Here is a 25,434-nt window from a genome sequence, read left to right as displayed (position 1 = left end):
TATAATGCTCAAGGGCAGGGGCCAGGCAGAGTCTGGGGGTGCCTACTACTCACCCAGGTCCCAGTCCCACTCCACACTGCAGATGAAATCACCTTCAAAGGACAGGCTGGACATGGCAGAGCACGAGTGAATTGTTAAAGGAAAAAGCACAGGGGCCTCCTGGGTTAAGTTTCAGCACTATGAAGCTATCGGCAACCCCTGCAGCATGAGTTCGATGCCCAGCCAGGGGGCCTGACCCATATGGCGCAGCAGACCTCTCCTGTCTCCCCGCTGCTCCCCTCAGCAGTGTGTTTCAGTAGATCCACCTGTTCTGCTCCCCACTCTGTCTCTGGGGGATCCTCTCGCCAGCTGGGCCTATTCCCCAGCTCTTATATGCATAAATAAATAAAATAAATCTTTAAAAAATAAAGGAAAAAGTACAACATGAAATCTGTACCCAGATGTCGGCTTTGCATTCAGCTGCAGGTCAGTGGTGCAAGCCTGCCAGGCCCTCAGCTGGCGCCAAGCGGGCAGCACCTGCTTTACATCCTTGATGGATTTAACCCCACAGGGCAGGTACTGTTCTGCCTCCACTGGACACCAGGGAAACTGAGAACGGCACTTTTATATAACCTGCCCAATGTGGGGGGGCTGTGGGGGGGGGGAAGCCAGCAGGAGGGACAGTGCGGAGCCCAGGAACCCAGCCTCACGCCTCATGCTCGGCCTCACAGCCCTGTGAAAGCCGGACAGAATCGGGACAGTCATTCAAGGGAAAACAAGTGTGTTCTCTATGTGTTTGGCATTTTTTACTTCTTCATGGTTTTCATTTCTTTAAACAGAGCAACTGAAGGAGAAAAAGGCAGCAGGCCAAGCTTCAGCGGGGGGCCGAAGCATAGGGACAGCGGGCTCCTGCTGGGGCGCTGCCCAGCCACGCAGGCAGGGAGAGAAGTCAGGGAGGGGTCTGGAGCATGGGCTCCTCCAGGCAGCATAGGTTCTGGAAGTCCCCCACCAAGGGGTTTCCCTGCCAGCCCTCAGGGAGTGGCCCAGGCCTCTCAGATAAGAGTCAACAGCAGTAGGGGGAGAGGCGGGGTGGGGGGGGGTGAGCAGTCCAGTGGGTTTTTTTTTTTTTAAGTCATGTGGAACACCAAGGAGAGGGCCAGATTCTGGGCTGGGTTGTGGAGCTAGGCCAGACCAAAGGGCCGTCAGCTGGCGGCAGAGGGCAGAGAGCAGAGAGAAGGCCCCGCCTGGTCAGAGCAGGTGGCAAATCCCCAGGGCAACCTTCCAGGTGAGGGGCCCACACTTGCCCCGGCCTGGGTGTCTGCCCCCAGCCTGGGCTGATAGGCTCAGGCAGAAAAGTTCCCAGAGCCAGCGGGCCGGCAGGGAGGAGCTGCTGGTGGCAGGAAGGCAGTTCCCGCAGCCTGGGGCGGCAGTGGGTGGGCCTGGCCTAGCTGCCTCCTGGGCACAGGAAACTGGGCAGAAAGCACTTGAAGGGAAAACAGCGAGCTCAGCTGGCAGACTCAGAGCGTGTGGGACTCGGGGGTCAGGCCAAGAATCCTGTTTCACAGGGCGTGGGGAGCCTGATGGCAGCGCAGGGCGGGAGGGCTCTGGACATGGACACGCGGCCTGGAGCCAGAGCATGGATGTCACTGGCAAGAGGTCCCTGCTCTCTGTCACATGCCCACTCAACACCTGTCACCCATTCAGCTCACTGGGTTCTCACAAACCTCCCTGAAAGAAACTGTTGCCCCCATTTTATAGATAAAAAGGTGGGTGTGGTTAAGCAAGTTGCCCATGGCCACTGCTAAGAACTCAAATGATGGGCTATGTCCCCACCATGCCCCAGACCCTGATGGATAATGGGTCTTGACAGCAGGTTTAAGGGGGCCTTCCAAACCACTGTGGGGAGAGAAGGGCAGCCTCCCCAGTGGTCCCTGCCTCACCAGAAGGTGCTGTGCCCATTTTAGCAGTGGGGAAATTAAGCCTGAGAGGGATGAGCAGCCTGCCCAGGGTCACAGGTCCTGGGCGTGCGGATCTAAAGGCAATACTGTCCCCTCTGCCATGCAGGTGCCTCAGACTATAGCTCAGCTGACTCCAAGGGAGCAGAAGCTTCTAGGACACAGGGGACATTCCCCAGGAAGGTTCTTTTGTAACAAGTTGTTCCTCAGATCTCACTCCCTGATGACAGAACTGCCAGTCTTGCCTCAGGACACTCATGGTCAAAGGTGACCAAGTCGCAAGCCTGAACCAGCCCACAGCCAGGGGCCAAGAGAGGGCAGTGAAGGTCACACACATGTTCCAGCACATGTCCTTTCCCCTCAAGACCCCTACATCGACCAGGGGAAGGCCATCCTTCTCCTGCCACTGGAGGGCTACACTCCTCACCACAGGGGACACAGAGCTCAGGCCTGGCCAATGCAGACACCCGACTCCCCTGGTCGTAGCCATTGGTTCACAGCTAGTAAGAAACAACACTAGAGGTGTGAGGGAGAGAGAAAGGTCTTTGCTACGGTTATCCTTCCCCAATGGACTAACTGGAGAAGCCAGGGCCACCAGCAGGGATAAGTCACCTGGAGACACACAGGAGCCTCGTTTAAGAAAAAAAGAGAGAGCACCTGGATCCAGCTGTACCTGACGCCAAACTGATTTTTCAGTTCCACGAGTCAATGAATTGCCTTCTTGTTTATATCAATTATGATTGAAAGTGCTAGAAACCCAACCTAGAATTGTACATGACGCAGTCGCTCTGGAAGGAAAAGCAGCAGGTTCAGTCTCCCCTGCCAGCTCTGTGGGGACCCCAGACCACACAATGCCATTCGCTTACTCTCTGAGGCCACCACACCTTGCTTGGCCTCCCAAGACTGCGTAGACTCCCTTTTTTAGCTCTCAGGCAGCAACAAACAAGCATAGCCATGTAAAGATTTTTTTTTGCAGGGAAAAAACTCTATTAAAAAACCCACCAATTCACACAAAGCAGCCTGAACATGAAGGTCCTCAAGATGCCCTCTGGGCGGGGCAGGACTGAGCTCACACAGCAGGACCAGGGCCCCCTTCCCGGGAAGGCATCGCCTGGATTCAACGCGGGAGCGCGGACCCACCGATCCCTAGAGAACTGCTCTCGGCTCCACCCCAGGCTCAGGCCTTCGCCCCTGCTCAGCCTTCCTTCGTCGACCAAACTAGACCCACCAGGTGTGAGTGCCCAGGATCTGGGGTCCCAGAACCGAAAAGTAGGATCAGGGAAGTAAAGCAGGTGCCAGGGGCCGGGGCTGGACGGCCCAGGCCACAGCGCCTTTAAATAGAAGCTCCCGCCGGAGGACAAGCACATTCCGGGCGCTTTTTAAAGCGCCCCAAGCATGACCTGGCCAGCAGCCTCCGCCCCCCGGGCATTTTCCCGGTCTTGGTCCAATTCTGGGCATAATATTAATAGCTCGGCCAAAAGCTCACGGTGCGCAAAATGCAGTATGGCCTTAAAAGGCAGGATGCAGGGCTGCCCTCACGCTCCAGATGAGGAAACTGAGGCCCAGGGAGCTCCCGGCTGCAGGGCCAGCGAGCCGGCCGCTCCGCCCTCCCTCCCTCCCGGCCGCCCGGGGTGGGCGCGCGCGGCTCCGGCCCGGGGGTCTTGCGCGGCGGGGCCGGAGTGAGCCCCGCGGGACCCGCGCCAGCTGCCGCGTCCGGTTCCGAGGGGCGCCTCCGGCCCAAAGGCAGCGAGGGGGGAAACCGACAGGGCGACGGCCCCGCGGACTCCCGCGGCCAGACACCTCCAGACCTTCTGCCCCGAGTTTGACAAACTCCAGCTCGCGGCCAGGCCTGGCACCGCAGCCCCCGCGCCCCCCGCCGAGCTTTCCTCTTTCTGTTTGAGGAGACAAGAGGCCTCCGGGCCCGCTGCTCCCCGGGGAGAGGGAGGGACGCCGGCAGGTGAGGCGCGCGCCTCTGGCTTTCCTGGAAGTTGCGCGCGGAGCGAACCCCGGGACGCGCGGGCAGAAAGGGCGGCGCCGGCACTCGGGGCGTCGGCGCGGGGCGCCCCGGGGTGTCCTTTGAGCTCGGGGTGCCAGAGCTGTGGCTCCGGCTCCTGGTCTACGAGCCCGGCCGGGTCCCCCCACGTCCGGGATAGATTCCGCGCGCACAGAAAGAATAGGGGGGCGCTGGGACACATGCAAAATGCACCCCCGAAACTCTGCACCTTCCCGTCGCAGCCCACCGAGGCGGGGACTCCGGGCGGGAGGACCGAGCCGCCGCCTCCCGCCTCCCCCCGGGGCCGGGCCGGGGCGCGGGGGGGCGCGGGGTGGCGCGGGGCGGCGCGGGGCGCGGGGCGGTGCGGGGGGGCGCGGGAGGGCGCGGGGCGCGGGGGGGGCGCGGGGCGCTCACAGTTTGAACATGCCCTCCAGGTCCTTGATGAGGCGGCGGCTGAACTCGGGGAACTCGGTGTAGGGGTTGAAGACCCTGCAGCGGCGGGGCCGCGCGGCGCCCTCGTTGATGTCCAGGCGGCGGCTCAGCTGCGCGCTCAGCTCGGCGTCGGCGCGGGCGGGGGGCGCCCGGGGGGGCGGCTGCGGCGCGGGCTCGGGCTCCCGGGGCGCGGGCTCGGGCTCCCGGGGTGCGGGCTGGGGGCCCCCGTCCCCCGCGCCCTCCCACTGCAGGCGCCGCTGCAGCTTGCGCGCCAGCTCCTCGCTGGCCATGGCGGCGGCGGGACGGGACGGCACCGGCACCGGCACCGGCACCGACGCGGGGCGCGCTCCGGGCGGGCTCGCGGCTCGGGGAGGCTCCGCGGGCGGCCGCGGCGGCGGTTGGCAGGACCCCGGGCCGGCGGGGGGAGGCGGGGCCGCGCCGCGGCTTTAAGGAGGCGCCGGGAGCCGGCACCGCCCCGGGCCGCGGCCGCAGGTGTCTCCGCAGCCCCCGGCCCCGCCCGGCTCCCGCCCGCCGCCGGCCGCTCCTCCGCCCTGGGCGCGGCCGCCCCCATCCGCGCCGAGCTCGCACCGCGCTCGGGGAGCCCCGGGACTCCGGGGTGCCCGGGGGCAGCGGCGCAGCGGAGGGGCAGTTTCAAGACCGCTGGATGGTTCCTTTCTCGCTCCCCCAGAAGAGGCCCGACTGGAGGCGCTCGCGGCCGGGACAGGCCGGGGTGGGCGCCGCCCGGCCTCCCCGGGGACCCCCTCGCACCCCACCGCGGGGGATGAGCACCCGAAGGTCGCGAGGTCTGGGGGCGAGACAGGGTCAGGGAGACGGTCAGGGAGGGCTGGGCGGGGTGGGCGGGTTGACACTGTTCAAATACTCAGGGAAAAGAAATGTTTCCAAACACGCTCAAGAGACTAAAGACAGACAAGCAAACAGGGGACGCGGGCGCAGACAAACCCGGGCGGCGGTTCGAGACCCGCAGCTTCAGACCTGACCTTCTTGAAACGCGCGGTGGAGGCGGGGAGCTTAAAAATAAAACACATCAGCATTTTTAACAGGAGGGTGAAAACAAAAACAGTCTTTCTCCCCGAGGAGCTGATGCTGAGGGCAGTTACATCAGCCCAGCCTTGACAAGAATCTTGTAAACACCGGTTCGCCCCAGCGGCCAACCGGGCCGGTTCTGCTCTGCCCGCCCGGGCTGGTGACCCCGCTCCGGAGCCCCGGGCCCAGCCTGTGGCATGCCTGCCTGGGGCACCCCGAGGTCCTGGGAAGGATTCCGGGCATCTGCAGGGGCCTAGTGCAGGAAAGTTATTTTTAAGAAAAAGATATTAGGGAAACTACTGCTTATAAATAAAGATATCAAGCCCTCCCTGGTGGAGCAAGGGGTTAAGCAGCGCACTATGAGGCTGTCTGCAGGCTCTGCAGCACGAGTTCCATCCCCAGACAGCCAGGGAGCTGCCCACATGGCGCAGCAGACCTCTCCTGTCTCGCCCGCTGCTCCCCTCAGCAGTGGATTTCAGCCAGTCTGCCTGTTCTGCTCCCCACTCTGTCTCTGGTGAATCCTCTCCCACACTCCCCCGCCCCATCTCTGGCCTGTGTCCCAACTCTTGTATGCATAAATAAATCTTTAAAAAAATAAAGATATCAAATCAATTCGGTACTAAGTCATTTGATTTGGGCCTGAAAAAGCAGTTTAAAATACCAGGTTTTATGCTTGAAATGACCGTTCATTTAAAAAATGACAAAGCGAAACAAGAAATCATAAAACTAAGAAAAAAACTAAAAAATATAAATGAAAATTTTTTTATTAAAGACTTATTTTTATTTATGCATACAAGAACTGGGGTGTAGGCCAGAGGTGCAGGGAGTGAAAGGGTTCACCAGAGACAGAGTGGGGAGCAGAATAGGTGGTTCTACTGAAATCCATTGTTGAGGGGAGCAGCGGAGAGACAAGAGAGGTCTGCTGTGCCGTGTGGGTAGCTCCCTGGCCTGGACTCGAACTCAGGCCCCAGTGGCTGGGGCTAGCTTGATAGCGCTGAGACTTTAACCCCTGCGCCACCAGGGGGGCCCATCAGTGGGTTAGCTTGTCACTTCTGTTTTGAGCACTTTACGCGACATAGTTCACACACAAGAAGTTTACATTCTCAGTAGTCTCCATCAACAAAAACTATGTGTGAGGAGGTAATAAAAAATGTCAATGATCATTTTACATTCTACATTTAGACAATCTAGTAGCTCTTCCTTTTCTTTTCCTTATGAACATGACGTTGCATTCTTGTTTGAGTAGATGCTTAATGCATGTATATTCCTTTGTGTTTCAAGTGAAGGGTTTTTTTTACAGCATTGCTGAAGTATAACTGATAAAGAAAAAAACTGCATGTTTTAGCATCCATTTGATGGGTTTAGACCTGTGCAAATCCCACATCATCACCACAATCAGGGTACTAACTAGTGACCTACCACCTCCCAAAGTTTCCTTGTGTGCCTCTAGGTTTTATTTTGGGGTTTTGGGGTAGGAACACTTAGCATGAGCTCTCATTTAGTGACCTGCGGTGGTCACAACCACAGCTCGAAATGCCTTGCTGCCCATCTCCCCCCACCAGGGTCCAGCTGGGTGCCTAACAAACAGCGCTAGACAGGGTGGCCGGATGCGGGCCAAGAGCGACACCATCGTGAAGCATGACCCGCGTTTTGTAAAACAGATTTCTATGTGTAGGGAAGAAAAAGACTCAAGGAGAAGGAACTAAATCATTAACTGTTGTAAATGCTAAGATTCAGATCATTTTCATTCTCTTTTTAAATCTTCACCTTTGTTAACCTGCTATGGTTATATGGAATGATAATAAAAAATCAGAAAATGTTAGTTTAAATGGAAAAGTATAAGAACGCGTCTAGCTACTGAGCAGCTGATTTTTCACTTCCAACCCCTGAGCTCATTTATTTCACTAACTTTCCTCTAAAGAAAGGTACGGGGGCCTCCCTGGTGGTGCAGGGGTTAAAGACAGAGCGCTATCAAGCTATCATCAGCCACTGCAGCATAAGTTCAATCCCCAGCCAGGGAGCTGACCCACATGGCGCAGCAGACCTCTCCTGACTTGCCTGCTGCTCCCCTCAGCAGTGTATTTCAGCCAATCTGCCTGTTCTGCTCCCCACTCTGTCTCTGGTGAATCCTCTCACCCCCACACTCCGGCCTGTACCCCAGTTCTTGTATGCATAAATAAATCTTCAAAAAAAACCAAAAAACAAAACAAAAAGACAGGTCCACTTCTCATAAGGACAATCTGATGGGTGTTTAACCCCAAGAGTTCACTGCTGTATAACAAGCTGTGCCCCAGCCTAGTGGCTCCAAACATTTGCTTTACTCACAAATCTGCAATTTGGGCAGAAAGTCTGGGGAAATCTCTTTCTGAGCCCTGGGGTCAGCAGGGGCAGCTCCAAGCCTGAGGGCTTCCTGCTGCTGCTGCTTGGCCTTTCCTGGGGGCCTTTGGCTGGGAGGCCTGCACCCGACCTGCTCACAGGGCTGAGCTTCCCAAGAATGGTCGCTGGGTTGCAGGAGCAAGGGGAGAGCCAGGGAGAAACAGTTCTGCCTTTGATGATGTGGGCTCGGTAGCCAAGCGGACAGCCAGATCCACTGACCGGAGCAGTCCCTAAGGGGAGAGGACGGGTCTCTACTCCCGCTGCAGGAGCCACCCCGTTACCTGCCTGGCAGTGTGGGATTCGCATCTACACGCCTGTGGCCATCTTTGGAAACACAACTTCCCGCCTCCCTTGGAAAATCCCTGTAGGACCAAGTTTATCTCAGTTCTGTGGAGTCTGTACAAGCAGGTGTGGCCTTCAGGCCAGATCAGCTGACGGAGCTCTCTGGGCCTCTGGGAAGAGCTTACCTGCCTCCCACAGAAGTCAGAATGGCTGAAATTCTAGAAAGGGGAAGCCCTCCCAAGAGAGCAGCACCAGAGGCTGCTCCCGGCATGGCTGCCTTCACACCGCCAGCTGGGGAAGGCCCAGTCTCAGGACTCTGCTTGGTCGTTGGCTTGTTGTGGAGGGAAAAGGTTTTGACCTTTAAAAGTACTGTTGGAAAAAACGCCCTGATGGTGTTTCGATCTTGGTCTTCCAGCCTCCAGAACTGCGGGAAAATGAATGTCTTTGTTTAAACAACGTGCGTGTATATAACACACACACACACTCTAATGCATACCTCTAAACATGCACGTTGAAGCCATGCGTATTTCTAAGTTTCCTCGTGTGGGCCCCCACATGGAATTGAAAACATTCTAGAACTAGATAGTGCAGATGACCACACCACTCTGAATATATTAAAGACCACTGAATTGCACAGTTCAAAAGGATGGATTCATTGGCGTGTGTTATAGCTCAATAAATCCGTTATTTTTTAAATGATTAATTTTGGGCCTTCCTAGTGGCCTAGGGGTTAAGTCTCAGTTCAATCCCCGGCCAGGAAGCTGCCCACATGGCGCAGCAGACCTCTCCTGTCTCTCCCACTGCTCCCCTCAGCAATGTTTTTCAGTGGATCTGCCTGTTCTGCTCCCCACTCTGTCTCTGGTGAATCCTCTCAGTTCCCCCCCCCCAGTTCTGGCCTACACCCCAGTTCTTCTATGCAAAAATAAATAAAAATTTAAAAAATAAAATGATTAATTTTAAAATTAAAGAAGCAATGACATAAATAATAATAGTGAGAAGAGAAACAGCGCTGTCTACCTGGGCCCATTTCTTTCATGTCCACCTTTATAGAGGTGCTTTTTATAGAGCACACCTGGACACACGGACTTGCTGCAAGGCGTCCCTTTGTTTGAAGTCTACAAGGGGAAAGCGAGCCCTGCAGGACTGGAGTACAGCGGCTACTTAATTGGAGGAGGGTGGAGTGTTTGAATCGCCTTTCCAGGTCTTTGTGATCATCCCCTCCTTTGACACATAAAAACTCAGACAAGTGGTAGTTTCTTGAAGTTTAACTGCAATATAGACACTGAACGCGTCCACACCAGACTCTTCACACTGTTACATCACTTCATGATGCTGGTCTCTGCATCACCTCCGAGCATCAAGTCCTGGACATGTTAACTCAGCTCATTTATGTGTGATGTTCAAGTTCTCCAAAAGTCTTGCTTTTGCTTAGAATGCAAATAACATCTTTGACAGCAAACGCTCCCAATTGTTTGCCTTGCGGTGACAGCCTTGCTTTGTTCATTGTTCCAAAAAGTTTCTTCAATTACTGAGCTGTGAATAGCCAGTTTGTCTGCTCTTTCACGTTAGAAATGATGTCCCCTGGGAAAGAGGGGGTTCAGCCCCTCGCTCAGGTACAGTGCTCTGCCCACCCTCACGCTTGACTCGGTCGGGGTCGTTGTGTTCTTCCTATTCCTCATATTCCAAAGTCATGTACTGCGGATCAAAATTTCAGAAAATTAAGAATTCTCGGGCCTCCCCGGTGGCGCAGCGGTTGAGCGCTGGGTTGCGAAGCTGCCCGCAGCCTCTGCGGCGCCGGTTCGATCCCCGGCTGCTCCCCGGCCACCAGAGGAGGGTCCCACATGGCGCGCAGACCTCTCCTGCCACCCGCTGCTCCCCTCAGCAGTGTCCTTCGGTCCTTCTGCCTGCTCTGCTCCCCGCTCTGGCTCTGGTGAATTCTCTCACCCTCCTGCGCTTCTGACTGTCCCCAGTGCTTGTATAAATAAATAAATAAATCTTTAAAAAAAAAAAAAAAAAAGAATTCTCCTGTTTCACCAACAATATTCTTTTTTAAAATTTATTTATGCATTCAAGAGGTGGGGTGTAGGTCAGAGGTGGGGGGTTGAGAGGATTCACCAGAGACAGAATGGGGGGCAGAACAGTTGGATCTACTGAAATACACTGCTGAGGGGAGCAGCGGGGAGACCCAGGAGAGCTCTGCTACGCCCTGTGGGTCATTCTCTGGCTGGGGATCGAACTCAGGCCACAGTGGCTGCTGATAGCTTCACAGTGCTGAGACTTAACCCCTGCACCACAAGGGAGGGCAGTCATCAACATTCTTAAGTGTAACTTCATTTTTATATATAAGATGGTCATGAGGGTGCAGACCACAATGACCCCGGGCAAGTTTCCTGGCTCTGTTTGCTTCGGGCTGAGGAGACACCGTTCGCCCACCATTGCCTTTGCACTATCGGTCACGCGTATTACATTGAAGAAACACATGGTGTTACAGTGACCAGGCTCTGCAGGCCGCATGTCGGGCCCTCCACCTGACTCCTTCTCATGACAGCCAAGGAGTCTAGACTCTCCTTGTGGCTTGGATCAGGTACACGTCCTGCTGATGGACAATCAAGTTGATGGATTGCGACGAGCCAGGGTGGGCTTCCCTTTAACACAGCTGTTGGGTTAAAAACGAAAACCCTCAGGCCTCCCTGGTGGCATGGGCGTTAAGTCTCAGCGCTACCGCTGCATTGGCCTGAGCGCGATCCCTGGCCAGGGAGCTGACCCACATGGCCAGCAAACATCTCCTGTCTCCTCGCTGCTCCCCTCAGTGGTGTATTTCAGTACATCTGCCTGTTCTGCTCCCCACTCTGTCTGGTGAATCCTCTCACCCCTCACACCTCTGGCCTATACCCCAGTTCTTGTATGCATAAATAAATAGAAATAAATCTTTTTTTAAAAAAAAATCAAAAGAAGAAATGGTTAGAAGAAAGACAGGGCCTCCCTGGTGGTGCAAGGGATTAAGTCTCAGCACAATGAAGCTATTGGCAGCCACTGTAGCATGAGTTCTCAGCCAGGGAGGTGACTCATGTGGCAGGGCAGACCGCTCCTGTCTCGCCCACTGTTCCCCTCAACAGTGGATTTCAGTAAATCTGCCTGTTCTGCTCCCCACTTTCTCTGCCCCCCTGCACCCCTGGCCTACACCCCAGCTCCTTTATGCATAAATAAATCCTTGAAAGAGAAAGAAAAAATATAAATACATATTTTTTAATATATTTGCCTTTTATAAATAAAAGGCAAAGACAAAACAACAAATGTAAAAGAGACAAAAATTAAAATTAAGGAGACAAGAAATAAGATAAGCAAACAAACAAAAATAATGAAGAAGAAAAAGGTGAAAGGGAGTGTGTGGGGAGCAAGTTGCCCCCTCAGTAAAATGGCCAGAAGCCTCATGGGTGAACTGACATTTAAATAATGGCCAGCAGAGAGTGGGGGCCCAGAGAACTAAAGTCCAGGAGTGAACCACTCAGAGCAGGAAGATCACCCCCAATAATCAGCATCCACAGTCTACCTACTTTCCTCTAGTTCTTCCTCTATAGAATGTTCCAGAAAGTCCTAGCTTACTTCTTTGTTTTCCCAAGGGACATTGCCTCAAGGGCAAGTTTCAGGTGTTTGTTTTCATTTGGGAAGCTCTTAGATTAGTGACTCTCCCTGTGGAGAGCCCCCAGGCACTGCCTATGTGGGTTTTCTCTACTCTTTAGGCCCTGGCAGTGTAGATGGATCCAGGTAAGCTGAGCACACCTGTCTTCACCCACCCCCGGCCCTGCACTCATGAGCCAGCCCTGGAAGGCCCTGCTCACACACAGCTGAGGAGAAATCCTGACAGAAATCAAGGAAGCAAAACCTGGGTTGCTTAGAACTCAGGCCCCAGACCCAGGCTAGACTGGAGGTTCCACTACATGTGAGGCCTGGCCCCCCGGACCCCCTTTGGTTCCTGGCATCCCTGCTGGTGGCCTTGGGGACATGTCAGGGAGGCCCTCAGGAGACCGATTAGCTTGGATCCAGGCTCCCTCAGCAATGTCTGCTCAGAGAAGAAAGAATCTCCAGACCAAGCATACCCCGAAAGAGAAAACAACCACTTTCCTAATTCCCACCTGATAGGAGGCAGGAATAAGAAGGTGGAGAGGTGGTGACCGTAAACCCAGTGGTCTGGAAGGGCAGGTCAGCCAGAGCCTTGCACTGGGCAGGCTGTCAGAGGCTTATCCTGTCCCTCCCGCCTTTCCCCCACCCCCACCAGGCAGTCTTCTGGGGCCCCCCATGTCCTTAAGGTCGGTGCCTCCTTGGGAGATGCCCTGTGAGCTCTTGGTTCTGCCCCAGCCAAGGCTGTTTGACTGTCCTCGCCTTTAGCTTCCTCCTCAGAGGCCGCCCCCTCTGTCTGTCTGGCCTCACTTCGCGCACCCAGGTGGGAGGGAACGCTCCAAAGCATTGCTGTCCAACAGAAATTACTTGTTCTTTAAATTCTAGTAGACACTTAAAAAAAATAGCATCTGTAGAAACAGGTGAAGTTAATTTCAATAGTATATTGCACTGAACCCAGTACATGCCAATGATTATCTTCTTAGCAGTAATCAATATAAAACATTCATAAGATGTTTTACATCATTTTGTTTCCTGCCAAGGCATTGTAATCTGGCATGAACTTACGCTTAGAGCACATCTCACATCTCCGTTTGAACTCCACACATGTCAAACCCTCCACAGCCGGTGGCTGCCATCTTGGATAACTGGGGTCTAAGAGGGAAGCCACGGGGTACACCCCTCCGGACCTCCACTGCGGAAGAATTTCTGTTGCCAGGTTCCTGTCTGGCCTCATAACTGGCCTCCACTCCCTCTGGTCTGAAACCTACAACCCCCCCACACTTCCCAATTTCCGCCCCAGCACCCAGATCTACCCTGTCTCACCAATGCCCCCTCGATGCTAGGCCTGCGGACAAGATCCTAAAATAAAGACTGGACCTTGCCGCCAGTCCCAGTTTCTGATGTCCTTTTTTTGTTTCAGGCTGGGATCCCAAACACAGAAGCTTATGAGACTCAGGAGGGGAGTTTTGGGGAAGAATAAGGGTGTAGGGCAGAGGCGCAGGGGTGAAAGAATTCACCAGAGACAGAGTGGAGAACAGGAAAGGGGGGTTTATTGAAATACAGTGGTCGGAGAAGCAGCAGGTAGACAGGAGAGAGGTCTGCACGGGAGGAAGGATTTGGGGCTCCCCTTTATACCTGTTTTCTTGGGCTTTTCATGACTGGGGAGTCGGTTTGGGCCAGTTAATGCCGGGAGGGCTTAAGTGTTGACCTTTGACTCAGAATGTGCGCTGGCCCTGCTTCCACATTCATGGTCAAGGTGATCAGTCTTATGATCTGGTTCCCAAAACAACCTTATCAATCCCAGCTATCTATTCAAGCCTCCCAAACTGTCTGCCCTTCCCTGTGTAGAGGGACAAGGCATCCGCACTGGGCGTTTGGGGGTGTTACACCTCACTTAATCCCCAAGTTCTCTGATAGGCTTTATATCTCACACAGGATAAGATGGCCTTTCAGGCTCTCATCACAATAAACTATTCTGTCTCTTCCCTTTATTTTTTTTTTAAGATTTATTTATTTATACATTTATACAAGGCCAGATGTGCGGGGTGGGGGAAGGCGGTGAGGGGACAGAGACAGAGTGGGGAACAGAACAGGCAGACTGACTGAAACACACTGCTGAGGGGAGCAGCGGGCGAGACAGGAGAGGTCTGCTGCGCCATGTGGGATTCTCGCCGGCCAGCTGGGATCCAACCCGCACTGCAGAAGCTGCGGACAGCTTCACAGGGCGTCGCTCAACCGCCTGCACCACCAGGGAGGCTCCCGTCTCTTCCCTTTAGACAGAAGCAGGAGCCCTCCACCCTGGGCACAGAGGTGGGAGAAGAGGAACAGTACAAATCCTGGCTCCGTCAACTCAGTGGCTGTGTGACTTTGAGTAAGTTACGTCACCTCTCTGAACCGACATTTCCTCATATACACAAAAGATAATACCACCCACGAGTATCACTGCTATGAATTTGCTCTACTCCCTGCAAGGACGGTGTGAATCTGGTTGCACGATCACATCCGCGCAAACCTTTCCTGGTTTAGGGGCCTAACGGTTAACTGCGTCCAGAAATATTTGGAGCGAGCAAGAGACCATAGTCTTGCATTACAGGATGTTGTTATAACCGTTCTATGCTACCGTCAGTTATTGCTGTTAATCTCTTACTGTACCCGGTGTATAAAGTAAACAGCACCGACCAGGTTGGGCACTAGCCATGGTTTCAGGTATCTACTGGGGGTCTTGGAGTGTCCCCCTAGCCAGAAGTGCTGTGAAGCACTAAGTAGGCGCTGGTGTAACGCCATGTGTTGCTGTAGGCACTGCACAGGGAGCGGCTGAGGTTGAGGGGGTGGAGGAATGACCCCCAGCCACAGGGCTTGCTCCCTGCCCTACAACTTGGCCTGGACTAGGCCGGTTTCCAGCAGGATCCCTGGCAGCCTTCTTGCACTTTCTCCTAAGAGAACGAGCAGCGCAGCCCTTTCTGGTGTCCAGAGGTCGGCGTGGTCTGGACATAGCGGGCGTCACACTGCGGCCACACCATGACTTCTGTTTTGACTCTAGAAAGTCTTCTAGTCAGCATCGCAGCCTTGCTCCCTCTCCCCTGCTCTCCACCCTGCCCCCATGCACTCCCCACCTTGCCCTGCAGCAGATCTTGCCGCCCCCATGTTTCTCCCCCGCCCCCATTAGCTCCACCCCCCTGGAGACCCTCACACTCCTGGTGGAATGAATCTCTTTGCATCTCTAGGGATCTGGTGGGCGCCTGGGATCTTTGTTTTTATCTGCAGACCAGGGGGCTGAGTTGGTTCTTCAGAACCTCAGGCTTCAGGGATACCTACTTGCCAGGGCAATTCCAGAGGGTCCATCCCCAGGAGAAGCACCGCAGAGATCGTCAGCAGAGGTGACCAAGGGCCCAGGGCCTGGCGAGGGCTCCACTGAGTAACACAAAGCAAAGCCAATGAAAAGCTGGGCAACAGGTGTGGACGCGTCCCCAACTTACCTAAACCGGTTTGTTCCAGTGCGACTCAGACTGGGCTTGGTGGGTTCGTGTCACGGTCAGAGGAGATTGGGTGGGTGTTAGGTACTCCCCACAATCTCGTTATCACACGGGAGGAAAGCCAGTCTCAGACCAGAGTCTCCCAAACATAAAGATATTGATCAAAGTCTCGTTTGCCACAAGCAGCCCGGAGCAGCTCAGCCCACTCTGGAGGTTCCATGAAGCCTCAAATTCCAGAGCTTGGCCTCTCAGAGGCAGGAGGCCCCTCCCCTGCCTTCCTGACGGCCGGCCTCGGACAACCAGAAATTCTCCTAAACCAAAGGCTGACACCGGGTGAAGATCAAGGCTCAGAGGTAGGTCGCAGCTTTGCTGGAGTCTCGAGCCGGGCAGAGTAGGAGGGGGTGGTTTTAACTGTTGCAGGCGACCCACGCATCGTGGGTGCAGTGCTTTCAGGTTCACCGAGAGCCCATTTTTTAACCCTCATCCATCTGGCGGACAAGCTACCGCAGTCACCAAGGACCCCCTCGGTGTTGTACGGCTTCCCTGCGAGATTCCCCCCACCGCCCCCCGCTGCTCCCCTCAGCAGTGTATTTGTCAGTCTGCCTGTTCTGCTCCCCACTCTGTCTCTGGTGAATCCTTGCGCCCCTGGCCTGTACCCCAGTTCTTGTATGCATAAATAAATAAATCTTAAAAAAAAAAAAGAATGGGTGACTGATTTCTCTGGCGGCGGCCCCCTACGCTCTGGGAAGGGCTCCTGGGCTGTGAGGCCCCTGCTCAGCTCTATCCCGCCTGCCCCCCTTCAAGCTCCAGCTGCGCCGAGGTTAGTGGTATCTGCTTGCTTTACTGAGATTCAGAGAAGGTGAGTGTGGGACCCAAAGACACACAGCTGGCAGCGGGAGGGGAGGCCAGACCTGGCGGGTCTACTGCTTAGTCAGCCCGGCCCCACCCTGCAGGCCTGGCCCCCTCCCCAGGCTTTACTTGCTGAAGCAGGGAGAACGCCCACGAGGGTTAGCCAGTGGGGTCAGCTGCTGATTTTGGTGAACTTGGGCAAGTAAGCCTCAAACCTCAGTTTTCTCATTTTTAAAACAGAAAGCATGCTCCTTTGTTGTTCAATCATTCATTCATAAACAGTTTTGCCAGGCCCTGGATCACCCAGGGCAAAGGGCTGTGATGAAGGTTGCCCAGGAAACCACTGGTCACCGAGGGGCCGGGGGGACCCCTGAGGGACGCTGAGCTGGGAGCCTGGAAAGGACAGGAGGGTGTCGGACACCCAGAGCATGGACAAGCCTCTGCTAGTCTGAACTTTCCTGCCACTTTCCATTCCTTTTGTCTGTTCTAGAATTTTCCACAGATGGAGGCATCAGTGTGGTCTTCTTTTATGTCTGGCTTTTCCCGTTAAAGCAGTGTGAGACCCGTCGCGTCGCCAGGCGCAGGGGTCGGCCTCCTTTGTTGCTGAGTTGGAGTCACTGTCTTCGGCTTGTTCGCGTATCAGTCATGACGAGGCCTGGAGACGGAGTGGGTCGCCTCCGATACGCCACAGGTCCAGATCTAACCCCAGGGCCGTGCTGGGTGTGGGAGCTTCTGGGACGATCAGGTGGGGAGGACAGAGCCCTCCTGAATAAAATCCATACCCGACAAGAGACCCCAGAGGGCCCCCTCCTCCCCCTCCAGGTGAGGATGCGGCCCCTGAGAAGCAGGAACGGGATGTCTCCCAGCACGGTCTGCGGCCCCTGGACCGTGGGCTGCCTGGCCTCCGGACACTACATGTCAGAGTCTGTCCTTGAGAAGCCACAGTCTGTGGCATTTTTGTCCTACAGCCCGCATGGACTAAGACAAGGAGCATGGGAGTCCTCTTCAGTGTGGGGCTCTGCCCCTGAGTGGACATCTACCTTCTTGGGCTAATTCCCTAGGAGCGGGAGGGCGTGAGTGTTCTGCTGCAGTTTTTTAAAGATTTATTTATCTATGCGTAGAAGAGCTGGGGTGCAGGCAGAGGTGTGGGGGATGAGAGGAGTCACCAGAGACAGAGTGGGGAGCAGAACAGGCAGACTGACTGAAATCCACAGCTGAGGGGAGCAGCAGGGAGACAGGAGAGGTCTGCTGCGCCCTGTGGGTAGCTCCTGGCCGGGGATGGGTCTCAGGCCACAGTGGCTGCTGCTAGCTTGATAGCGCTGAGACTTAACCCCTAGGCCCCCAGGGAGGCCCTTCTATTTCAGTTTCTAAGAAAAGACCAACGTGTTCCCCAAAGTGACCGAAGTGTCTCTTATTCCCACTGCTGGGGTATAAGGGCTCGGCTGCTCTGCAGCCTCCATGGCCTCCGTGGCCTAGGAACGTGGCCATTCTCAGACAGAGACAGGTCTCTGGCCCTGTGCAGGGCTGTTCCCCATTGCCTGCTGACGCCAGCCAGCTGTTCTTGTCACTGGCCATCCACAAAGCTTCTTCGGTATGTGTTCGTTCAAACCTTTGACTCATTTCTCTCAGGCGGTCTTATTGAGCTGTAAAAGCTCTTTATATATTCTGGATACACGTTCTTGGCCAGATAGATGTGACTATTTCCCCCTGGCCAGTGACTTGCCTTTTTATTTTCTTGCTGGTGGTTTTGGAGCTCGTGCTTGCTTTCATGTCTATAAAATATCCAAAGAGGGAGCGATGCGGCGCAGGGGCGTGCTCCAGGCCAGCTGGTCGGGCCTCCCTCGGAAATCAAAACAAAGCCAAGCTGAAACCTCACGCCTCTGACTCGGAACTTAACGCGCACAGGGACATGCCAGGCCAGCGGGCTTTATGCTCGGCACTGTTCCCGCCGGCCGCCTGCTTTTGGTCCCCTGGTGGCCGGCTCCTGGGCACTACCCATTGCGGGGTCTGGACCCCCGCGGCCTTACGCAGGCCACTCCCTGCTGGGGGGCGTGGGAACCAAGGGCAGAGGCACCCTGCATCTCCAGGCCTGGCAGGGGACCCCCCCCAGGGTGAGGGGTTCCCACCCCCTTCCTGCTGGCAGCAACTCCTGGGACAGTTTTCGCCTCAGGGGGTTCCTACTGAGTTCTTGGAATCTGAGGTTTGGGAGGACAAACAGGGGAACTGTGAGGGGGGGTGGGGGGGGGTTTCCCACGAGGAGGGTCGCAGCTGCCTTCAAGGTCATAATGATCACAACTGCCCCTCCTACAAGGGGTCTTTTGGGGGGGCCCTAGTCAATTCATTTCTTGGTCCCCAAGACAGTGCTTGGCACATGACACTTTTTAAACAAACGAAGAAGGAAGGAGTTAATGAGTAATTGAAGTTCACCTGCCCTCGCCTTCCCGGAGCAGAACACCCGCGCGTAGAAGGGGTCCCTCCGTTCTCCTCGCAAGAGCTTCTGCTTAAAAAACAAAACCAAAAACCTTTGTCTTGCAATAGGGGTTGGGCCTAGTCAGTGCGGTTTGGAACTGCTGTGTCTTCCCGCTTTATGCTTCTGTCTGAGCTCCCCCTGCGGGACCCCACCCCGCCCCCAGCTTCCCTCGCCTCTCCCCTGCTCTATTAGTCAAGTGTTTTTTCTCCTTTTAATGGCCAAGTTATTGCAAAGTTATTCCTTTGGAGGTTACCTTAAAAAGTGAAGGAAAAATATCTGAAGCTGTATTTTCTTAATTAACAAAGTCAAGAATGAGGGGCCTCCCTGGTGGTGCAGGGGTTAAGACTCAGCACTATGAAGCTGTCCGCAGCCACTGCAGCAAGAGTTCGATCCCCAGCCAGGGAGCTACCCACATGGCGCGGCAGACCTCTCCTGTCTCCCCGCTGCTCCCCTCAGCAGTGGGTTTCAGTGGATCCCCCTGTTCTGCTCCCCACTTTCTCTCTGGTGACTCCTCTCACACACGCACTCCCCCCCCCCGAACTCTGGCCTCCACCCCAACTCTTGTATGCATAAATAAATAAAACAAATCTTTTTTTAAAAAAAAAGTCCCTAGAGGTTTAAAAGTGAAAACGAGAGATTTTAAGTCTCCCGCCTGGCGGGGAAGGTGGACCTGGAGGCGCCGCCTGGTGGCTGCCCTGAGGAATTTTTGCTGCGAGGACGGAGGGGGTGTCCCCGCGATCGAAAGGGAGCTCTGTGGGGGGAGGCCCACGTCGGGGAGCCCTGCGGAGGCCCCGGCCACGGCGCGCGCGTCAGGTCCAGGCGCTCGCCTCGGTCAGCCCGCGGTTGCCAAGCACGACTCAGTGAAGCTGAAGTTTCAAAAACTGGCTCCTGTCCAAAATCACAGACGCTTCAGGTGGAAGGGGCTTCAAAGAGCCCCCGCCGCCACCCTGCCCTTGTGTCTGGGGAGTCTCGCCAGCCAGGGTGACGCGCTCAGCGTCGCCTGCATCACCTGACGGGACGGCCTGACAGAGAAGGGCCGCGGGCGGCTGAAAAGGATGTAAACAGCGCCCGAAAGGGGGGCGGGCGGGGGGGGGGCAGGGGAGGGCGGCCCCCGCCCGCCCGGCCGCTCCCGCGCCGCCCCGGCCCGCTCGGCCCTCGCCGCGGAGGCGCGGCCCGGAGCGCCCTCTGCCGGGCGCCAGCGGCCCTGGCAACGCTTGCCCAGCGCGTGGGCCCCGGCGCGCTGCTTCACTCAGCACCTGAGGCGCGCTGGACGCCGCCCTGGTGCGCTCCTTCAGTCAGCACCTCAGGTGCGCTCGACGGCGCCCTGGTGCGCTCCTTCAGTCAGCACCTCAGGTGCGCTCGACGGCGCCCTGGTGCGCTCCTTCAGTCAGCACCTCAGGTGCGCTCGACGGCGCCCTGGTGCGCCCCTTCAGTCAGCACCTCAGGCGCGCTCGACGGCGCCCTGGTGCGCCCCTTCAGTCAGCACCTCAGGCGCGCTCGATGGCGCCCTGGTGCGCCCCTTCAGTCAGCACCTCAGGCGCGCTCGACGGCGCCCTGGTGCGCCCCTTCAGTCAGCACCTCAGGCGCGCTCGACGGCGCCCTGGTGCGCCCCTTCAGTCAGCACCTCAGGCGCGCTCGACGGCGCCCTGGTGCGCCCCTTCAGTCAGCACCTCAGGCGCGCTCGACGGCGCCCTGGTGCGCTCCTTCAGTGAGCGGGTCAGGCGCGCTGGACGCCGCCCTGGTGCGCCCCTTCAGTCAGCACCTCAGGCGCGCTCCACGGCGCCCTGGTGCGCCCCTTCAGTCAGCACCTCAGGCGCGCTCGACGGCGCCCTGGTGCGCTCCTTCAGTGAGCGGGTCAGGCGCGCTGGACGCCGCCCTGGTGCGCCCCTTCAGTCAGCACCTCAGGCGCGCTCCACGGCGCCCTGGTGCGCCCCTTCAGTCAGCACCTCAGGTGCGCTCGACGGCGCCCTGGTGCGCTCCTTCAGTCAGCACCTCAGGCGCACTCCACGGCGCCCTGGTGCGCCCCTTCAGTCAGCACCTCAGGTGCGCTCGACGGAGCCCTGGTGCGCTCCTTCAGTCAGCACCTCAGGCGCACTCCACGGCGCCCTGGTGCGCTCCTTCAGTCAGCACCTCAGGTGCGCTCGATGGCGCCCTGGTGCGCCCCTTCAGTCAGCACCTCAGGTGCGCTCGACGGCGCCCTGGTGCGCCCCTTCAGTCAGCACCTCAGGCGCGCTCGACGGCGCCCTACCCGGCCCAGAGCTTCCCGCTGGAGACTCGCCACGCGCGCGGCGCAGGCCCTGGGCTCGGGGCGCCCCTGGGGCTGAGGTATGGATGAAACATTTACATAAATTCACCCAAATGAGCGGACGGGCTGTAAGAAGACCCTAACGAGAACATATCAGAGGGAACCTGAGCGGAGAGGTCAGCAGGGGCTTCCCACAGACGGCGACACGGTCCCGAGAGGGACGCTTGGAATGAAATGAAATGGCAGCCCGGGGCCTGGCGTAGGACGGGCGGCGCCTGCTCCCGCCCAGTGCCCACGCCGCAGAGGCCACCTGTCCACTGGCCAGTGTGTGGTCCAGGGGGAACAGCGTGCTGAGGGGGATCTCCTGTCCCAGTTTCATCAAGGACTGTGACTGGAAGCCATTTTAAAATAGAAATTGGAAAAATTCTATCATTTCTGGGTCAGTCTGGCGGGGGCAGACTAAAGAACTTTTTACTTATTCCTGTGTCAACTCACTTTTAGTTGGTTGCCAGACATTGTGAAATGCATGCTTGTGATTGGATTCTGTTGCGTTCTTTTAAAGACTGTAGGAGTTTTTATGGACCGCAGTTCATTTCCTGGTAGATCATTTTGCTCTTTGTAGGGCTTGTTGTTCAGTTCTTTCCAGATTGGTCTGGAGTTGTCTTTCCTTTACAACTAATTTTACCTCACTTTTAAGGTGCGGCCTTTCTGGGCTCTCTGTACTTACTGACCACTCTATGCATTCAATGAAGTCTCTTTATTTTGGCTGGTGGGAACTGAAACAACGCCTGGTTCTTAGGAGTTGGGGGATTGTTCCATTTATAGATTGCTCTGCAGTAATTGTTCTTTTTCTGGAAGAGGCTTTTGACTGACCTCACTCTGCATGCAGAAATTGGTCTTCAGCCAAAGGATCAAGAGACCCTGGCACATTTCCCAAACCCTTTAATCTTGGGCTCCCTCCACCTCCCTACTCTATCAGTTCCAGCCATCTTGGCCTCCCCAAACTTTGATCTCTGTCTCTTCAACTCAGTGAGATGACTAGGCTGTGCTAGGGTTCCCTCCCCAGTGCCCAGTCGGGATTTTACTCTGGCAGAACGCCTGAGAGAGGGCAGGTCTCGTTCATTTTCCTCCCTTTTCTCCCTGCTGTCTGTCTCAGGATGCCAGCTGGGCATTCTGTCCTTTTGTCTAGTTATTTCTAGAAGGAGAGTCTGGGAGGCTTCTCTTAAGTTCTTCGGGCAGGAAGAAATGTCTTCACTGGAGCGGCAGCTCTGTCCTCCACTGTTTTAACATTTTTTTTTTTAAGATTTATTTTATTTATGCATCCAAAAACTGGGGTGCAGGCCAGAGGTGTGGTGGGGGGGGGTGAGAGGATTCACCAGAGACAGAGTGGGGAACAGAACAGGCAGACTGACTGAAATACACTGCTGAGGGGAGCAGTGGGTGCAACAGGAGAGGTCTGCTGCACCGTGTGGGTAGCTCCCCGGATGGCTGGGGATCAAATTTGTGCTGCAGAGGCTGTGGATAGCTTCACAGTGCTGTGCTTAAACCCCTGCACCACCAGGGAGGCCCCAAAACAGCTTTAAAGTTACTGAAAAGTTGAAAGAGAACAGAATATCTTTCATGTAAAAATGCAGCAATTGTCCCAGTGGTGTCCCTTCAAGCAGAGTCCAGTTTTGGACCACAGGTGATGCCCATTCTTGACCCTCAGCTGTGACTTTTCAGAGCTTCACCCTTGTGCAGCCTGTAGCTCACGTTTGGCAGCGCATTCCTGCACTGGGGTTTGCCCAAGTCCTCTCATGCTCACACCCAGGCTGTGCGTATCACGCGAGCTGTGTTCTTGACCAGGCAGCCTATTGCGTGGCACTCAGTGTTTCTCCGTCCCACAACTGGGGCAACACTTCAGTGCACTTGATAGAGATGGCACGTGCCAGGGTTTCCTACTTCCTTCTGTATTTGGTAAGTATTTTTGTGGGGTGCCTCTCGGAGACCATGTACAACCGTGTCCCTCACCCCCACCCACTCCCTGCAACACACCTGCACGGTTCTTGTTGGGATGACGTCTCCCTGTGGGCTGCTAGCCGGCCCTTTACCGTGTGGAAGCTTTCCAGTCTCCTGTGGTTGTCCGTGCGTGGGGGTAGAGACGCCTGCGTGCTCACTCCAGTCAACAGACTATAATCTGCCACTGCCATTAGTTATTGGGATGTTCACATGGTCCCAGGCTTGGCTCTGGGAAGACCCTTTAGGTTAGCTCTTCTGTCCTTTTGTTTTTGTTTTTTTTTAAAGTCCCTAATCCTCTGCATACATCCTAGTTCTCTGCCTTAAGGATGTCCCAGGCTCATCTGGTACGTTCCCGCCGCTGCACTGCCAGGAGACTGGTTCCTCTGAGTGGGGCGCAGTGCTGGTGACCGAGCCCTGGGCACTCGGTGTGGCCACGGCCTCTGCTGTTTCCTCGTCCTCTCCGGAGGGCGGAGCCAGGAGGGAGATGTCTACACACCTTCTCATCCAGCCCTGCTGAAACTGGGCAGCCGTGAAAGCTCGTGCCTGGTGGGGAGGGGAACCAAAGCCTGGACACCCCAGGTCCGCCCTCGCCTCTCTCCGCAGCCTCCAGAGCCGGGCGCCTGGGGCCTCTGGCCCACCCCTCTGGCTTAGGGGGGGGGGCAGAGGACAGAGAGCGACCGCCAGGTGGCGCTGCCGCGCCCATCCCACGCACCCCGAGACTCGCGGGGAGGTCGCCATCCGGGTACTGGCACCAACACTTACTAGGAATCACGGCCCTCGTGCACCCCCCGTGCCGGACACCGCGCCGGCTCTTGGGCCCCAGTCCAGGTGCAGCTGACGGACCCTGAGCGCGCAGGGCCGGAGGCGCGGACCCGTCCCTGGCTGCACGGCCCGACCCCCACCTGTGCCCCGCACCTGGCCGGCCCCGCTCCGTCCAGGGCCCGCGCGGCTGCAGACGCGGGCCGGGCTGTGGTGGCGCGGGGTTCCGCGTGTGGGGAAGAACGGCTACCAAACGGCGTCTGCGGGAACCGAACCTCGTAGCGTGCAGCAGGATTCGCTGCTCACCTAGTATCTCAAGCCCAGATTCCAGGCTTTTAACGACTTAAATATAACTAAGTAACCAAATAGATAAATAAGCAAATTACTGGAAGAAAATACTTAATAGGTTAAGTGCACAAAATGTCAAAAGAACTAAGCAAAAATAAATACAAAGAAAAATTTTATCAACTTAGCCAGTAAACAATTTAAATATCAGGGGCCCTCCTGGGTGGTGCAAGGGGTTAAGACACAGCGCTATGAAGCTACCTGCAGTCACTGCAGCTCGAGTTCGATCCCCAGCCAGGGAGCTACCCACATGGCACAGCAGACCTCTCCTGTCACCCCGCTGCTGCCCTCAGCAGTGGATTTCAGTCAGTCCCCCTGTTCTGCTCCCCACTCTGTCTCTGGTGACTCTTCTTACCTCCCTCCTCCTCCCCCCCAGAACCTCTGGCCTGTACCCCGGCTCTTGTCTGCATCAATAAATAAATCTTTTAAAAAAACAATTTAAATATCAAATGAAATTGAGAAATAAATGACAACCTGGGGAAAATATTTTCAACAGATAAAAAATAGCAAGAGGTTAATATTTTTAATCTCTAAAGCACTCTTCAAATTCTATTTTAATTAAAAAATCGGCACTAATGGCCACAAGCAGGCCATGTTTCCTGGGCACAAGTGGGCAACTGATGAAAGAGGAAAAACTCTAACGACTCAACAAAGACAATGTCAAAACAGACCAATGCCGTTCCTTATCTAGCATATTGGCAAAGACTACAAAATAAGGCTTAGACCCTGAGTAGGGGCGTGTGCAAGAGAACAGCACTCAGGGGTAGGTTGCCAGTGACCTGCCCAAGGTGTGGGGAGCAGGCCACCCCCTCGTGTCCCCGACAGCCCTGCCTTGTGCTGTGAAGAAAGGGGAGGCATTTTCCTCCCTCCGGGTGAAGCCCACCCTCTTGCCAGGTGCTGGCCGGTAACCCTGCTGGCGTCCATGGGCCAAAGGACTGATTTAGTTTCATCAGTTTACCCTTTTCACGTCAAAGAGACTCAGGGGGAGGTTTGCTGGGGCTACTGGGGAGGAAAACTTGTTCTTTGGCAAGAGTTCCCAGATTCCTGCCCTCTCTTTTCTGGGAGGAATGGAGCGCATCGAGGGCCCTGGAAGTGCTGCAGCCATTTTGCCACCATGAGGGATGGTGCCCAGGGTACATCGTCCTGAGGGATGCGGAGTGGTCAGAAGAGAAGAATTGGGTCCTTAACGGGGCTGTGGGACCGCTGACCTGCGGCAACCTTGAGCCTGCGCTTCTGCTTACGTGTCTGTTGTGTCCTAGCTCTGTACTGTCCCAACCTGTCGTGACATGTGGCCACCAGGGCAGGGGCCCCTGCACTGTCCCTGCAACCCTGTGGGCCTATCTCATGAACCTACAGAATGACCCCATCAGTTAGGCTGCACCCCTTGGCAGTAAGAATGCTTTCTGAGTGCGACCATGGACTTTTCTAGAGTTCCCCCCACCTCTTTTTGCCTCTGTGTACTTTCTGTAATGGAGCAGTTTTATATTTACAGGAAAAATTGAGGGAACGTGTAGAGCTGCCAGGTCCTCTCCTCCCATGCCCCCAGCCCCAGTTTCCTAATTTTTAACATACTATTTAGTGTGGCACATTTTCACAACTGACATACCAATGTCAAC

General features: G+C 55.8%; 1 protein-coding gene across 1 annotated transcript in view; it reads right to left on the bottom strand.

The window, feature by feature from the left end:
* Window positions 1-4,649, bottom strand: part of EFHD1 (EF-hand domain family member D1) — a gene marked incomplete at both ends in the record, with an annotated part of 30,784 nt that extends 26,135 nt beyond the window's left edge. The window contains one exon of the mRNA XM_084253197.1: window positions 4,342-4,649. Within this exon, the coding sequence (XP_084109323.1) occupies window positions 4,342-4,649 (308 nt within the window). The remainder of the gene's footprint in view (window positions 1-4,341) is intronic.
* Window positions 4,650-25,434: the final 20,785 nt, after the last annotated feature.

This window comes from Talpa europaea (assembly GCF_964194135.1).
Source record: "Talpa europaea genome assembly, chromosome: 1".
NCBI classification, from domain to species: Eukaryota; Metazoa; Chordata; class Mammalia; order Eulipotyphla; family Talpidae; genus Talpa; species Talpa europaea.
This window is presented reverse-complemented; position numbering and strand designations above follow the sequence as displayed.